This window comes from Rhinatrema bivittatum, chromosome 2 (assembly GCF_901001135.1).
Source record: "Rhinatrema bivittatum chromosome 2, aRhiBiv1.1, whole genome shotgun sequence".
Classification (NCBI taxonomy): domain Eukaryota; kingdom Metazoa; phylum Chordata; class Amphibia; order Gymnophiona; family Rhinatrematidae; genus Rhinatrema; species Rhinatrema bivittatum.
This window is the reverse complement of record NC_042616.1, coordinates 427,687,339-427,704,838: the sequence shown is the minus strand read 5'-3', so window position 1 is coordinate 427,704,838 and position 17,500 is coordinate 427,687,339. Positions and strand designations below refer to the sequence as shown.

At 44.2% G+C, this 17,500-nt stretch overlaps 1 protein-coding gene across 1 annotated transcript in view; it reads right to left on the bottom strand.

The window, feature by feature from the left end:
* LOC115084891 (cytochrome P450 2D15-like) overlaps nt 1–17,500 on the bottom strand; it is a 100,354-nt gene that overhangs the window by 43,724 nt on the left and 39,130 nt on the right. The window contains exons 4-6 of the mRNA XM_029590280.1: nt 10,496–10,656; nt 8,503–8,676; nt 4,894–5,035 (exon numbers count right to left, since the gene is read on the bottom strand). Coding sequence (XP_029446140.1) covers nt 4,894–5,035; nt 8,503–8,676; nt 10,496–10,656 — 477 coding nt within the window. The remainder of the gene's footprint in view (nt 1–4,893; nt 5,036–8,502; nt 8,677–10,495; nt 10,657–17,500) is intronic.

The window sequence follows — 17,500 nt, the reverse complement described above, 5'->3', positions numbered from 1 at the left end:
AGCCGTCCATCAGACCTGAAGGGAGTCGCCACAGAGGTAAAGAGGGCGGAATGAAGACGTCGGGCAGCGACGGTCGCAACAGTACCCCCCTTTCAAAGGGCAATCTCCTCTTCGGGTACCAGGCTTAGGTTTAGAAGGATGCACAAAGTGGAACTGACGAAGCATCTCTTTGTCCAAGATATTGGTCTGAGGCTCCCAAGAGATAATGTCGGGGCCGAAACCCTCCCATATCAGAAGGTATTCAAAAGTCTTGCCTTTTTTACGAACATCCAGAATCTCTTTGATCTTAATCTCTAGGTCATCTTCTGCAATGACGAGAGGATCTTGAGTCTTGGAAGAATTTTGTTTGTAGATATCAGCAGCAATGGAATGAGCTGCTGTGGACGTCACTGAGGGATTCAGTGAAAGTGGTGATGTTAGAGAGCGTCCAGACTCACTTCAATAAGTGATTCTCCAGTAGATGTTGCTGGAAGAGAGTTGATGGCATCGCCAGTGGATACAGACTGAGTGGTTGCCAAGAGTATCTTCTTTGGATCAATTATGTGCTGTGGCTCATCAAGTACATCCTCCAACCTCGCTCCTCTTCAGAACTGAGAGAGGGTGCACTCATCCTCCAGGTAGCTCAGTATTGGATCCCAGACCCATGGCATCATCACAGGGTCCAAGTGGGAAAGTACACCAGCTGCCTCTTTGGTGGATACATTTCTGAAGGATGCATCTAGAGGCGGCAGTCCTGGCCTCGCTGGAGTAGAAGGCAAGCAGATATCAGGCGAGATTACGATAAGGCATCTTCCGAATGGAAAGAGCGTGACAGAGATACTCTAAATTTTGATCCATAAATACGGATTTTGATGTTGAACACCTTGGAGCCAAGGTGAACGTTGAAAGCGTTAAGAATATCAGCAGCAATGGATAAGCTGCTGGGATGTCACAAAGATCTTCAGTGGTAGTGGCGATGTTGAGAAACGTCCAAAACCCACTTCAAGTTATAATGCAATAATGGATCTTCACATTTGACAAAGGGACTCCTCAGGTTTTCCATTAGATGTCTGAGAATGAAGTTACCGCCTGTCCTTGAGTCCTTCAGGGCAGGAGTCTGAACCGTAGCTAGTTCACAGATCACTTAGACTGGGAGAGAGGGCGGAGGAGAAAACGCAGTTTGGGCTAAGAAGAGTCCTCCAGCAGGACTTAGGCCTGTCCGTTTCCCGGACAAATAGAGCATGTAGAGACATCATGGCCAGGCTGACCACAGTACATGCATAGACTGCGCTTCTTCCGAAATCTTCTCTCCTTGGAGGTCAAGCGGCCATGACTAAGTTACATCGGTTCATCTGTATCAGCAGCAGAAGTAACTGGAACCATCCGAGGTGCATTGGTAGTACTGGCTTGTTTCAACCCTGGTAATACCTTAGGCTGGATTTCCTTCACCTTGTCCCCGGAGTCGATGATCAATCTGAGTGGCCAAGGCTACTAATTCGTCCAGCGAGTCAGTGTCTGGCGAGTGGCCAGCTCGTCCTTCAAACGGGTATCCAGGCCTCTGCAGAAGAGTGTCTTGAGACATTTGGGGTCCCAGGGAAGTTCTGCCGCAAGAGTCTTGAATTCCATGGCGAATTCAGCCAATGATCTGCTGCCTTGCTTCAATTCCACTAAAGCAAAACCAGCAACAGAGGTTCGCGCAGGATCAACAAACACTGATTAAACAAGTCCATAAATCCTTCTATGTCCTGTAAAATGGAGTCCTTGTGTTCCCACAAGGTGGATGCCCACAACAGAGCTCTACCATCCAAGTATGAAAGGATGTAGGTGGTCTTAGAGAGTGCCGTAGGAAATAAAGATGGTTGTAAAGTAAAGTGCATGCAGCACTGGTTCAAAAAGCCCCGGGTCTTCTGGATTTCTCCGGAAAAGCGGGTTGGAGCTGCCAGTGGTACAGCAGTCTTCAAAGTTACCTCCTGTAACTTGACCTTCATGGTTGGAAGCTGTGCCTTGAACCTTCTGTGTGTGTAGCTGATGAAATGCAGTAAGTTTCTCCAAGGCATCTTGCTGCTCCGAGATGCGCCGGGCCAAGCCTGTAGGGTAGAGAGTTGTGCCGGGTCCATGGAGTTAAACTGGATTCAATGGAGTATGCTGGGTCCTGTAGTTAAGCTGGGTCTTGGAGTTAAGCCGGATCCATGGAGTTAAGCTGGGTCTTGGAGTTAAGCCGGATCCATGGAGTTAGCAATCTATTGTATATCCTTGTCCTAGCCCTTGCTAACTCAGTTTGTTAGTGATATCAGAGATTTTTGAATATCGGAAGCGGATGACGTCATCTCAGGGGGACGCCCCTGAAGTTCGTGCCCTTGCTGGTACTTAACTCGGAGCGCGCGCCCTAGGTTTCAGGCAACATGGCAGATCTGCATCGTCGAGACGGTCCGGGGACGCCGGAGGGAGACGGCAGGGAGACGCCGCGGCAGCCAGCCGTCCATCAGACCTGAAGGGAGTCGCCACAGAAGTAAAGAGGGCGGAGTGAAGACGTCGGGCAGTGACGGTCGCAACAAGAAGGGGAAGGAGAGCAGGTAGAAGCCCATAGGCTACTGTAAATCCTTATAATTTTTTCCAGTGCCAGCCAGTACTGCAACCCAAGAAATAGAGAGGAAACAACAAACTATTTCTCTTCGGAGGAGCTGCCCTCCAGTCCTGACAGGCAGCCAAGCTCTACAAAAAGCCTCTACAGAAATCACCAGATGGTTCCATAGGCAGAGAAAACAAGAGCCAGCAACTTGACCAGCAATATCCTCGGCCTTAGCATGAAAGGAGAGGGTTGTGAGGGTGACAGGCACTACAGTTCATGAAATAAACCCCAAGCACAGAGATAAGAACATAAAAATTGCCATGCTGGGTCAGACCAAGGGTCCATCAAGCCCAGCATCCTGTTTCCAATAGAGGCCAAACTAAGCCACAAGAACATGGGAAGTACCCAAACACCAAGAAGATCCCATGCTACTGATACAATTAATAGAAGTGTCCATTACCTAAGTAAACTTGATTAATAGCAGTTAATGGACTTCTCCAAGAACTTATCCAAACCTTTTTTGAACCCAGCTACACTAATTGCACTAACCACATCCTCTGGCAACAAACTCCAGAGCTTAATTGTGTGTTGAGTGAAAAATATTTTTCTCCAATTAGTCTTAAATATGCTTCTTGCTAACTTCATGGAATGCCCCCTGGCACTTCTTTTATGCAAAATGTAAATAACCGATTCACATCTACTCATACAAGACCTCTCATGATCTTAAAGACCTCTATCATATTGTCTTCTCCAAACTGATCAGCCCTAACCTCTTCAGCCTTTCCTCATAGGGGAGCAGTTCCATTCCCTTTATCATTTTGGTTGCCCTTCTCCGTCGCAACTATATCTTTTTTGAGATGCAGTAACCAGAAATGTATACGGTATTCAAGGTGCGGTTTCACCATGGAGCGATACAGCGGCATTATGACAGTTTCCATTTTTATTAACCATTCCCTTCCTAATAATTCCTAACATTGTTTTGCTTTTTTGACTGCTGCTGCAGCACACTGAGCTGACGATTTCAAAGTATTATCCACTATGATGCATAGATCTTTTTCCTGGGTGATAGCTCCTAATATGGAACCTAACACTGTGTAACTAACTATAGCAAGAGTTATTTTTCCCTGTATGCAACACCTTGCACTTGTCCACATTAAATTTCATCTGCCATTTGGGTGCCCAATCTTCCAGTCTCGCAAGGTCCTCCTGTAATGTATCACAATCCACTTGTGATTTAACTACTCTGAAAAATTTTATCATCTGCAAATTTGATAACCTTGCTCGTCGTATTCCTTTTCAGATCATTTATAAATATATTGAAAAGCACCAGTCCATGTACAGATCCCTGAGGCACTCCACTGTTTACCCTTTTCCACTGAGAAAATTGACCATTTAATCCAACTCTCTGTTTCCCGTCTTTTAACCAGTTTGCAATCCACGAAAAGACATCGCCTTCTATCCCATGACTTTTTAATTTTCTTAGAAGCCTCTCATGAGGGACTTTGTCAAACGCCATCTGAAAATCCAAATTCACTACATCTACTGGTTCACCTTTATCCACATGTGATGTCCTGAAAAGAAAAATAATCACCTACAGCTGCCAAACATGTTAGTGTCTTTCTAGAAGACCCTAGTTGTGGCTAACAACTAGTATATTTATTTATTTATTTATTTTTAACTTTTTTATACCGACATTCCTGTATAGAATACAAATCACACCGGTTTACAATAGCAGGATTACCTTCCCAAAGAGTCTACTCAGTGAAGTTCTTTGATGTCTCAACCTCTAGGCTTGAGACCAATAACAAACTGGGGAGAAGAGTAACTGGCAGGAACATATACATCAGAAAGGAATGTCAGATCATGTTGATCTATTATGTCACTATTGGTCTCTTCTTAGAAAAAAAGCAAAACCCTGCTGTCCAGATTGCTGTGGCTGAACAAAACTACTGATTCTAGTCCCAGTACTGCTATATCTCCTAGAGAACCTAATAATCGTATTGCTAAAACAATAGTCCATTAGTAATATTTATAATTTTATAGCACTAACACTATATAATAAAATCTGCTTATGTATAACATCTCTATACCTTATGGAGCTCACAAAACAAAAATGTATGCAGGGAGATAAAGCAATTTGCTCAAGGTTACAGTAGTAGATGAGGAAATTGAGCCAAAGACTCCAGGTTCACAACTCTACATTGTAAATACTTCACCACACTGCCTGTTTAAATATATTACAAAGACTTCATTTAATGTTCATCATTTGTAGACTTGAAGATTACTTGTCCTTTATCTGGCTCTGACATATATCTTAACAATATTCACAATGATCTATCACTTACTCTGGATGTCAGGATGGAGAAGCATGAACAGCAGTGCCCAGCGCAGGGTGCTAGAGGTGGTCTCTGTGCCCGCTGAAAAGAGGTCAAAGGTTGTAAGAAGAAGGTTGGCCATACTGAAACTGCTTTCCGGGTCCTCTTTAGCCTGGAAGAATATAAAGAGCAAGCAATAATTTTTACTTATATGCTGTTGTGATCATTCGTACAGCTACCAATTTTGTAGGAACTGGAATGCACTTAAATTTCCTGCTGCCATAGTATTAATCAATTTAGGAACAGGGAAACACAGAATACGACAGTAGATAAGGCACATCTAGTCTATCCAATTTACTTCCTGGTGCAATGCCTCTAGGCTCCAATTGACCTTTAGCTTTTCCTTAACATCTCTGCTACTAGGAATCCTCTCTGCTTATCCCATCCAAGCTTGAATTCTGTTACAGTATTTGCCTCCACCTCTTCCACTAGGCATCCATCCATGCATCCACCACCCTACCTGTGAAGAAATCTATTCCATATATAGGTTGATGTTCAAAGGACAGTCCATTAACTTCTGGAGTTAGCTACACAACTCTATCATTTAAAATTCCCCCAATATTCCTTCCCCTCCCATCTCCCCGGCAAACTTTTGTCTGGGAAAATGAATACCTGCTTGAGATTTACCCAAATAACACGCCAACACAACTAAACATGTTCCCCAAAGATGGGGAGTAAAGGCTACAGTGACCTCAATAAGGGCTGTAAAATTTGGCCCTTGACATGGAATATGGTCAGTCCATGAGAGATTGGGTGTCAGGTCCTTCCAAGAAGAAAGTGGCATTGGTGATAGGTAGGGCGGCAAATTCTTCTCCCCAGCAACCCTATCCCCCCTCCCTAAGAGAAGAATCACTGGTGGGAGGTGGGGTGGCATATTACTTCTTTTCTGGCACCCTCCCCTCTGCTGCTGCAATCCCCTCGCTCACCCTCCATGTCAGGAAAGAGGAGGAGGGCGGCCATATCCTCTTTCTCCACTTCTGAAGCCTGAATGGCATGCATGGAACCCCACGGGTTCAGAGCACTACTTGGGCTCTAACAGCGGAGGAGGAGGATGTGGCCTGACGTGCTGCAAGGCTGAAATCCTTCCTTCTCCTTTTTTCCTGACATGGAAGGATAAGTGAGGGGATCACAACGGTGGTGGCAGGGTGGAGGAGTGTGCTGGAAAAGAAGTAATGTGCTGTCCTAGTTACCTCCAGTGAGGCTTCACGTCCGTGGAGGGGAGGCAGGGAGGGGAGGGATGGGATGCACTGTCCCATTGACACCAATGAATGAGTGAGCTGAGAAGGTAGTAAAGGAAGGTGAGTGGGTATTGTTGAGTGAGAGTGAAGGAGGTAGATAGGAATTGGGGGGGGCACGGAGAGGAGTGGGCATGGGAGAATAAGGGAAGTGGAGGAAGAGAAGTAAACCCGGGAGGGTGAGGGGGAACAGTGAGGGGAACGTGAATGATGAACAGTGAGGTGTTGAGAGAAGGAAAGTGAACAAGGGAGAGTGAGGGGATGGTGGGGAAGGGTAGTGAATAAGGGACAGTGAGAGGATATGAGGTGGTGGAAGAGTGAGTGAGGAGATCATGATAGAAGGGGAGGGAATAAGGAGAGAAAGTGAATGGAGGAACGGGAGAGAGGCCATCAGAAAATAAATGAGGGATAATGAGTGAGGGGATCTTGGAGCTGGATGGACTAAGGGACACCAGAGGTGGAAATAGTGGGAGAAGAAAGTGAGAGAGGGATCGTAGGGGATGTGAGAGAGTGAGGTAGGAAATGGGAGCAAGACAGTTAGGAAATTGGAGTAAATGAGCGTAAATGAGGGGATCACCATGGAGGCAAGTAGAGTGAGGAGACAGGAGAGGCTATTGTGGTGTGAAAGGATTAAAGGGATTTGGAGAGGAGGATGGGGGTGTGATTGAGGGCTGTAACTTCCTTCCTTCTCCATCCCTATCCCCGTCTCCCCTCTTTCTCTTCTATCCCATCCCTTCTCCTCCTCTTCCACCCCATCCACAAAACTCCCTTTCTTTTTTTCTCCTCCTCATTCCTGATTCCTCACCCCTCCACTCTTTCCCTTTTCTTATCCTCTTGATGATGCCCTCATCCTCTCCCCCCTCTGTATCTCTATCCTTCTTTATCCTTTAACCCTCTACCCCGCTTGCCTAAGATTCCTTCTTTATTTCCTTCCTCTAAGATTCCCTTTCCCCTCTTCTGAGAACTTCTCTCTACTCATTCCCAGATCCCTTCCCCTCCTTCCTCCCCAGCCCCAATCACTAAGGTCCTTTGTCCTCTGATAAAGAAGCAAATAAATTAACTAGTTACAGAAATGTCAGACAATGTCTTTGAGGTCCATATTCAGTCATTGACCAGATTGCATAGTTAGCCAGATAAACTTATCCAGCTAACTTTGGAGGGATATTCAATGGTGCAGCCACTCTACTGAATATAGATGGCTATCTTAACGATGGCCAGATAAATGTATCCAGCTAACTTTAGGATAGCACTATGGTCGGATAAGGAGCTGAATATCCAAAACCTTGCCATGTAGAAGGATAACTTGCAGTTATCTGTCTAAATGATTTTTAAATATTGACCTCAATGTGTAATAAATTTTCAGTAATGCACATTATCAGCAACATCCAATTAAGTGTTAGCAAATACACTGACAAAATATTAACTAGCAGTATTGTATGGAAATGCATGCAAATTAACTCATTAATATTAAAATGTATTAATGCAAATTGTGTTAAATCATGCAGTTGTCTTTAAGTCTAATAAAAATAATTACACCTCAACATATGAAGTTAACATAGGCTAATCATCCTGCTGATGTCTTGCCCAAGACCCCACCCTGCAACACCAAAGTAAAGAAGGGTTTTGTAGCTCTAAGTCAAGGTTCCCCTTGGGATCTCCCCCAGAAGCATGAAGTTTCCTCTGGAATCCATCTCCTCTGAGACTCTAACACTTCAGACCCCTCACCCTTTCTTATTCCAATCCTGCAAGTGTTGCTAGTTCTTTTGGGCAGAACCAATTCCCACTTGTTCCTGCCCCACTTGCTCTGGGCTTCAAAATGACACAAGTGACTAGTAGTTCCTGAAAACTTTGCATTACAGCATTCCAGAAGTTAGGACCACGTGTATTTATTTATTTAAAAGACATATTCTGCACATATTGAAGTGTTTAAGAAAGATAACAAGCAAAACATTCATAAAATCAGAACATAAATAGTATCATACAATAAAATACATATTAAATAATTAAAACAATACAATATAAATACATACATAGAATACAAAAACATAAAATACATAAAAATACTACAGGAGTCATGTGCCTTGTACAAATCTCTAAAAAGGTTAAAGTCCAGTGATGCACTGGCAAAGTACCATGCAGGCTTGAGAAAGCCACTGCTTATATCTAGCAATAAGCAAGAAGGTTTGGATCTATTCTTTGGGATCCTGCTGGATATTTGTGATTTGAATGGCCACTGATGGAGATCCAATGCTGGGCTTGATAGACCTTTGGTCTAACCCAATATGACATTTCTTATATTCTTACCATGGCAGCGTAGAAAAATAAATGTGCTTCTGCTTCTTACCTTCTCTAATTCCTCTAGGTAAGCATCAATGAAATTCCTTTGTTCGGCTGGATCCCAGCTTGCCTTGTGCTCTGCAACAATATCCTTTAAGTGGTTAAGGAGTTCATTTTGATGCTGAAACATTTTCTTTCCAACTCCTGGAACGTGGATCAGTGAGGGAAACACGTTAAGCATCTGGTGAATACAAAAGTACAAAATGAAGCAATGAAAAGGTCAATCTGCAACCCCTGCAATCTGCATAGTTACAAGCCACGTGGACTGTTTAATGTGCTGCTACAGCATGTGTAGGAGACACTGACGGCCAGGCCCTGGTATACATCTCCAGGAACACAGAAGAAAGAGAACTATCCCAGACCAATGCAATAAAATGCATTCAACCAAACGCAGGGTTTTACCTGCACTTGAATGCACATTTTGTGCAGGACACATTACTGCTGATGTAGGAAGGCGTTTCACATGCACACAATGTGCGTTCAAAATTGTGAGTCCTGCTTAGCACCCTTGCATGAGAATCCCAAGAAAATGAGGGCATTAAGCAGCACTCCCCAAGGTAGAGAGGTGTACTGATCCTAACCTGGGTTTTCTTTGGTCTGCAATCTTTACTTCTGGTCAGGGACGGAGTTTAAGTTTCCAGCACTGCTTTTGAGACTTCCTGTCCTTTCCTCCCCCCCTTTGCCCAGGTGCATTCCAGCCTTGGATTTGTCAATAGGCACCCATTATGCCTGTGCCCAGAGTGACAAATATTTAGGGGCAAACAGGCTGGCTAAGATCTGCTGTCTTCCAGCTCTACTGTATCTCATTCAAAAGATCCCAGCCCTCTGCTACCCCGAAACAGTAGGTAGGGTGGCGAAAGCACCAAAAGTGTGAGGGGCGTCAAAATCCTAAATTCATCCCTGATGAGATCTCCCTGTGAAGCTGCCACTATAACCAATACAGTTTCATTGTGCTGAGGGGCAACACTATAAAATCGTTTACCTTTAGTCAACTGCAAAAATGATTGAAAAGCATTAACTGGAAAGGCATGCTAAAAATCCAAGACAAAACAGGGCCCTATTTACTATGCTTTTCCACCCTCCCTCCCAAGCCCAGTCACTTCTCTCTCCCATAATCATTTGCTGCAAGACGGCCAGCTATAATAAGCTTCTACACCCTCTTCCAATAGACAGCAGCCCCCTTCCACCATTAATATGGCCCCCATGAAAGCTAACAGAAGCACGACAATGGTGCATGTGGTCACCATGGGAGCCCCCGGGAGCCCAGTCCAGCGCAACTCAGTGCTGATGCAAGTGACCAACGCAACGTCCAACCTCCATTAAGTGCTCAAGGCTGCAGGTGACCCTCCACAGATCCACACCTTCCTCCTGTTAAACCCCTCCCCATCCACCCCCAAACCACCACCTTTCTTTTAGTTGCTACAAGGAGGAGCACCATTTGGCTTCCATGCTGCTGGTCTCTTCACGTCTGACTGACAGCGCTGCACAAGGAGAGCTCCCGGAAAAAAGGCAGTGCCATGGCCACTTCTGTCAAAACAGAAGTCAAGCTCGAAGGAGTTTCCTCCTGCTGCTGCTGCCTTCTCACTCGCTTGCCGTGGCTGTCAAGCTTCCGCAGGGCATCGCACAGCTGTTATTCTGCCCCCTCTCTCTCCCCGCTGAATACACATTTTAAACTGGGAATCCATACATTTTAAGTCCTGATGCATTAGCATAGCAGCTTACTGCATTAGGAGTCAAAGAACATTTAACCTATGTGTTAAGAAACTGCGCTGAATTTCAGGACGCAGTTTTAACGCACAGGTAACTGCATTGGCCTGACGGTTGGAATTTAAAAAGTCAAGAAAAAAAAAAAAGGGAGACCCTGGGAGATGCTGAGAAAGAAGGTGGGAATCCCCAGCAAAGGACCACACTCTCAGGCCAAGAAACCGCTGGGGAAATGTCAGCAGAAAATGTAAATTTTCTTCACAACTCTAAACTGGGATAATATGTTGCTAGCCTACCTGGGAGAGGAATCCAGACTCTTCTTTCATCTCCTCTTCAAAGAGATACAACATTCTCAGGAACCACTTATCATCGTATTCAAAGCGATCACCGAACACCATGGAGCAAATCACATTACTGATTGCGCTTTTGATGATGAAATGTGCATCAAAGGCATGACCTGAGGATGTAGGGTCAATAAGCAAATTAGCAGATGCTATTATAGCAGGACAAATTTCTGTTATTTTCATGCTCCAGGTTATGAAACATTGCATGGGGACACATCCAGTATTTTGCTTTTCTAGCACGTCCTTTGGCAGGAATGGAAAATGCCTGTTCTCAAGTGACACAAGCAGGGCGGATTTATAGAAAGTAGAGTTGCTTAGCTGTTAACAGATGTTCCCTGAGGAGAGAAGGTTATCACTCCTCACACATGGGTGACATCATCAGATGCAGCCCAGCCCAGAACTTTGATCTCAAAGATTCTAGAATTTTCAAACTTGTGCCCTCCTCGCTAGAGTCCCATCGCACCGTAAGGTGCAAAACAGACAAGGATGATACTTTGATGAGATGATGGGGATCTGGCACGGCTGTGCATGGTACCAATATGCCGCCCGCTAGCGCCTGAGGCGCTTGGAAGAATGGATGACCCCCACTGTACCTGACCGTGCATGATGCACACCATAGTTGCAATAACTTTTAATGGAGTTAGCATGTACAGTGTGATGACAGTGTCCCCAGTACCACTGGGGTTCTGAATATGACCATCCCTGGTGGTGGAGGGCGTTGCCCCCATGATACCCGCTGTACTTGACAATGCTCCAAAAGGCTGATTGCAGCTTTTGAATTGGGGATGTGAATGGCTCACTGCCCTTTCTGTTGTATAATGATGGAAGGGAAGCCCATGGTAACTGATGATGCTCATGGTGTTCTGCTCTGGAGCATCTGACCGCATCCTCTGGTGCCCACAGTGGCAATGGTGCTTCCGGTGCCAATAGTGCCCTCGGTGATCACAAATGATGGATCACATCTATGGCACCAACACCATACCCAGGGCTCCGATGGTGCTTGACCACACTATAGGTGTTTGGTTTGCTTGACAGCATGCAGCACCATCAATGTCACCCCAGGCGCCTGCAGATGACAGCCGGCGGTACCCATGGTTAACTCATGAACACCGCACACCGAAAATGCCCGAGGGTGCTTGCTGACACTTATGGCATGGAAAGTACAGCCAGAGAAATCGACAACATGCATGGCGCTCAATGATGGCCACGGTCGATGGACTTATGGTGTCATGGATGTCACGCAACTCGATGCCAATGAGGGCATCTCAGCAGCTTGATGGCGTCAAGGGTGACCATGGCACTCAGTGGCAGTTTTAGTCCCCGACACAGTCCTGACATTAACGCATCAGGCCATTGGTGCACTGGCCTGGGTATGCCCAAGCAAACATTATTGGGCATGGCACCGACGGTGCAGCACTGCTTGCCCAAATTCCTGCTCACCCTTTCTCACAAGGATTCTGCATTGATATCATTAGCAAGTAGGAGGAGAGGCTTCATCGTCCAGAGTTTCTGCCTGTGGAGTCTAATTTGTTAGAATGTGGGGAGAATGAAGTCTCCCCCCCCCCCCCCCTCCACAACAGGAATGGCACAGTCCTCAATCCCTTCACTGTCCATGCCTCCATTGATGCTGATCAATCAGTGAGACATGGAACTGGATAGAATTCAGGCAAGTCCCCATGCTCAGTGGCCTACATGACATTCTGTCAGTCCTGTCAACACCAGACAAAGACCCCAAGAAAGACAGAGCAAGGACAGGACACAGAAACTAATCTGTAGATACAGTATTTTTATTTATTAAGGAATTGAATTATACACTGCCAGGTTGCACAGTGACTAAGGCCTGCCCTTTGGCTGGCCAAAAGTTGAAAGGAAGAGAAAAATAAAATAAAAAACAAAATGAAAACTTCTCTAAGGAAAGGAAAAAGAAAAACAGCTGCAGCTCCAGAAAAAAATCACATCAAAACTGTTGCAGAGAGAGAGCAAAGCTGAATACCATGACCACACAACTTCTGCGACCACATGGCTCCACGGAAAAAAAGAAACTGAAGGACTCTGCCTAGGGTTTAGAGTGATAACTGCAGCTGCACATGCTTAGTAGGGCATGTTTAAAAGCTCTAGAATCTTTGAGATCAAAGCTGTGTCTAGATCTGAGTGATGTGTTTTAGACCTACCAAAAAGGGGCTTTAATCCTGCAGAGTCTGCAAGCTGTTGCAGCCAAGGTGAAGGAATACAAAAATGCATCAAAACCCTTGCATAATCTCCTGTGAATGACAAACGTTCTTCAAGAACCAGCATCCAGCACTCACAGTGTTAATTTGAGAAAAGGACTGTAGTGTTTAGCCTGCCTAGAGAACAGCACTACTTAGCCAGCAGAGGAGGACACCAAAGGAATGCTGGGAGACCATTTAACGTAGAAAAGGTGCAATTTGGTTGGCTTTGTCTATATATGCAAGGCGGGGACAGCTAGGAGTTGGAACCAAGAGCCAGGAAGAGAGGAGTGTTTCTGGCAGCTCTGCAATCAGTTCTTCTCCTGAAGAACTAATTATCAAGCGGGAATGACAGAAGTCCATGCTCTGAGGAAATAGAGAGAAGACATCTGTTCTTGTTTCATATTTGAATTACATGTAAACTTCCAACAAGGAACAGAGGAGCCAGAAGTTGAGAGATTTTCTTTACAGAGATATCCAAGCCTAGGAGCACATGGCTGGATCAACCTCCTAAGAGATTTAGTTAAGTAATTTAAAGTTTGCACAGGGCATATCTTAGCAGAGAAAGAAGAAGGTTTATTTCCTTGCCTTTTGTCACAAATTTAGTATCTCATCTCAACTGCTTCAGCCTTTCAACTAAAGTTAAGCATAAACCCTTGCTGGCAGGTATAGCCACACTACATAGGGAGGAAAAGAGAAGCTAATGGATAATGGTCTTTCTGTAAAAGACTGAAACCAGTCCCACTTTCTGTTTAGTACTAAGTAAACCATTTGGGGAAGCTCCCCATGAGAAAGAGACCTTTCACATACTGCAGTGCTTATCCTGGGGCAGATTTCAGAAAAATGTCAGCCCAGGGGATTTTTTTTTTCCAAAACCGGCCCACTTGTGCACTTTCCCTTCAGGATGTGTTTCAACAGTTCCGAAAAACACAGCAAACTGATCCTTCAGAGGTACATCATGTGACCAGGAGCCTGGCAGAATTGAGCCAAAAAATCTGCAAAATAAATGTCACATTTTTCCAAAATAACAAAGTAGTATAACACACCCTAGGCAAGGGGTGAACAAACAGAGCTGTGGGTCCTCTTCCATCCATGCAATCAGTTTCCATCTGCCCCCAAGTCTAGTACATCTCTCATATATATCTTGGATTCATGGTCTGGTATTACAGTCTCTTGCTGACCAATCAGCTCTTGAACCAATTGCCAAGTAATGTGACAACCACATTATCAGCCAGTGTCAGACACATACTCAGTCTCTCAAACACAAACACTGACACATACTCTTTCAAACGCCCACTTTGTATCTGAGAGAGAATGTGTGTGGGTGTCTCTCTTTCTCTGACATGAAGACACCCACATTCTCGCTCTCAGTGTATGGGTGTGTCATAGAGAAAGAGTGTGTATGGGTGTCTTTCTCTCTTACACACACAATCCATCATTGTGCTGCTGTTCATATGCTCACACAGTGAGCATCCCTGCTCCAGTACTGCCACAGCATTATGTAAAAAGTTTTTACTTGCTGCCAGCCCTTCTCCAGCCTGCAGCAGCCCTCTTCCCTTTCTCATTCCCACCCCTACCCTTCTTGCCACCCCGAACTCCAGGAGACCCACTGATTCCATAACTAGTTATCCCTTTCAGAAAGAAAGCCCAGCCTACAGAAGCCTCCCCAATACTGCATAGACACTGCCTCTTGGCTCACACCCCATCCCTTTTTTTTTAAATTTTATATTTATTGCAAGGTTTTTAAATTATACATTCAAGAATTAACTTAAAAAGAAAAATTTACAGTGACAAGATGGCGCGATAGTCTCAGAACACATCACGTCCTTCTCTGTTTTTCCTGCTTACTGTGTATGCCGCATTCTGGTCGGAAGTGTAGGGCCCGAGAGAGGCTAGTTTTTTAAGCCTCTCAGACGGTTCCATTGCTGGAGCCGATGGACGCGCACGTTCTGAGGGGGAATGGCCAGCCGGATGCTCAGTCATGAGAGTTGGGTCGAGAAGATGACATTACAGCCGTCCCTCTCCATGACTTGACTACAACTCTATCCCCGGCTAAAAGAATGCCCCCTGAGAATCCAGCAGAGACCAGGACAGCTATTTTTTGCAGTCGACTTCTTCGGTTAAGAAAGATGTGGGAACTGAGGACCAGCAGGCAATGGCTAGACCTCCTGCACCGCGTTGTTGATCCCAAAACCTCCAGCGTCTCAGGGGAAATCCTTCCTGAAGGAGAATTGCAGAGTCTGAGAGACTTACATCAAGAAAAAGGCATTTCTGAAGACAAGGAAATAGAAGTAAAAATATTGCCTATGGTAAGACCTGAAGTTTTCTCTTTAGAAACTATATGGGACGCTACCTTTACTTTTAATATTAATTTAACATCTCAGCTTAATCCAATGGTGAAGAAAGTTGGGGTAATTGAGTCTCAGGTCAAATTTTTACAAGAAGAAAATTTAAAGCGTGCTCGAGTCCTGGACACATTAAAATCAAATATTGGTAATTTAAATGATCAGCATCAGTCCTTAATGAAAGATAACCAATATTTACTCAGGAAGATTGAAAATCTGGATAACCAATGAGAGGGAGAAATTTAAGGTTAAAAAATTTTCCAAAAATGTCAATGGTTGCAGCAAAGGATATGTGGACTAGGTATGCTTTGGAGGTCTTAAAATTACCCCAATCGACGTTATACCGATAACTAAAGTTTTTTATTTAACATCTATGAAGAAGGAAGCAACGGAGGGCCAGGATATGCAGATATTTTCATCTCTGAATATATCAGAAATTTTGGAATCATTGGAACTAGCTGAAGCGCAGCCCACAATTTTAATTGTCTCCTTTCTACTAGGCTTCGATAGAGACTGGATATTGAGAATGTATTTTAGGAATCAAATGGAGCCATTTCTGAATTTGAAAGTGCAACTGTTTCCAGATCTGGCTAAAGATACCCAAACCAGGAGGATGCAGTTCTTACAAATGAAATCAAATAAATTGCTGATAGGGGTTTCATTCTTCCTAAAATTCCCATGTAAATGCCTCATTAAGTATAGTGATCTTACATACACCTTTTTCCAACCATCTCAGTTATCTAAGTTTACTGCTGATAGAACATCTCTTTCAAATGATGTATCGGTACCGGAAACTGCATAACCTTGTAAGGGTTGGATATTCTTTCTGTAATGTGACCATTTCGCCTTATCTAGCCTTTTCTTTGGGGAATTTCCTTAAATTGAAGTGTGATCTTTTGGGGTTGGGTCCTCCCCTACATAGAGGACTTGGGTATACTATGACATTATAATGTTTATTTTCCTTAACTAAATATTAGTATGAGGTTATTTTTGTATTAACCCCATCCCTTTTTGTTACTGTAGCTTGCCTCCACCTCTCCATGCCCCGCCACCATTCTAGTGCTTTCCCATTGACTGAATGCTACACAGTCTGCTACTGTTTTTATGGTTCCTCAGGCTTTGAAGTGCATACCAATTCCAGGGGAGACCAGACATATGACTGTTCCTCCAGGGCTTAAAAAGAAAAATAAAGCCTTATGAGGTAAAAGTATCACTTACAGCATTACACAATATTTACATGCACTGGTGTGCTGCCAACCAGAAAACGCTGCAAAATAAAAAATAAAGAGGCACTTGGATCCCATATTGCATTAAACTTATTATAACAGATGCTGGGTGTAGGTTCGGCTCTCAGAAAGCCTTGGATGAACTGAATTACAATTAAAATAAAGTAAAACTTCAATATCAAAACAACAATAACAGCCAGCATTCAAACAGCGACAATTCTACCTATGAAAAGGCAATGTTACAAATATTACACGAGGCCCTAAATCACCAATTTGGAAACCAGAGCAAGCTAAGCTACTATAGGTCCCCCTCACAGAAACTACGTGCTAGCAGAATGCCTCACCTCTGTCACATGTGCAGAACACACAGATCGACCCTCACCAAATACAGAACAATGTGACTATAAAATATGAATAGAAATGTGCAGACAAAAACTAAATTGGCAACCACAACAAGCTAAATCCTGTATACAGTGCAACAATGAAAAAAGAGAAACATTACCATTCCTCATAAAATATCAAATCAAGAATATATATCAGCAATAGTAAAGTCATACTAATAAAAAGAATACATATTTCAAAACAGCTGAATATCCAATAATTAAACTCAAACTTTTAAAAATTTCTCAAAAACCAATAAGACATTTTAAAACAGCAGATACATCAGATAACACCCAATAAGAATTTTAAAAATTCCCCACTTTCTATACTTTCCAGTCACCCTGAGATTATTTTGGATTAGCGGGGGTGAGGGAGCGCACAAACTTTCTCTCCCCTCCCATGCATTCTGACACACACACACACACTTGCACCGTTTGACACATTCACACACACACACACACACACACACACACACACTCATGCTACCTCCCACCTGCTGACACACATACTCCCTTGTACCCACTGACACATACACATGCTTCCTCACACTCACTGACACATACACATATGCTCCCTCCCATCTGCTGACACTTATACACACATGCTTCCTCACACCCGCTGACACATACACACCCTCCGTTGCACTCACTGACACATATACACACATGCTCCCTCGCACCTGCTGACACACATACACACGCTCCCTCACACCGAAACACAGATACACACGTCAGTCACAACCACTGGCTCTAATAGTCACACCTGCTGACACACACACACACTCTGCCTTGCACCCAC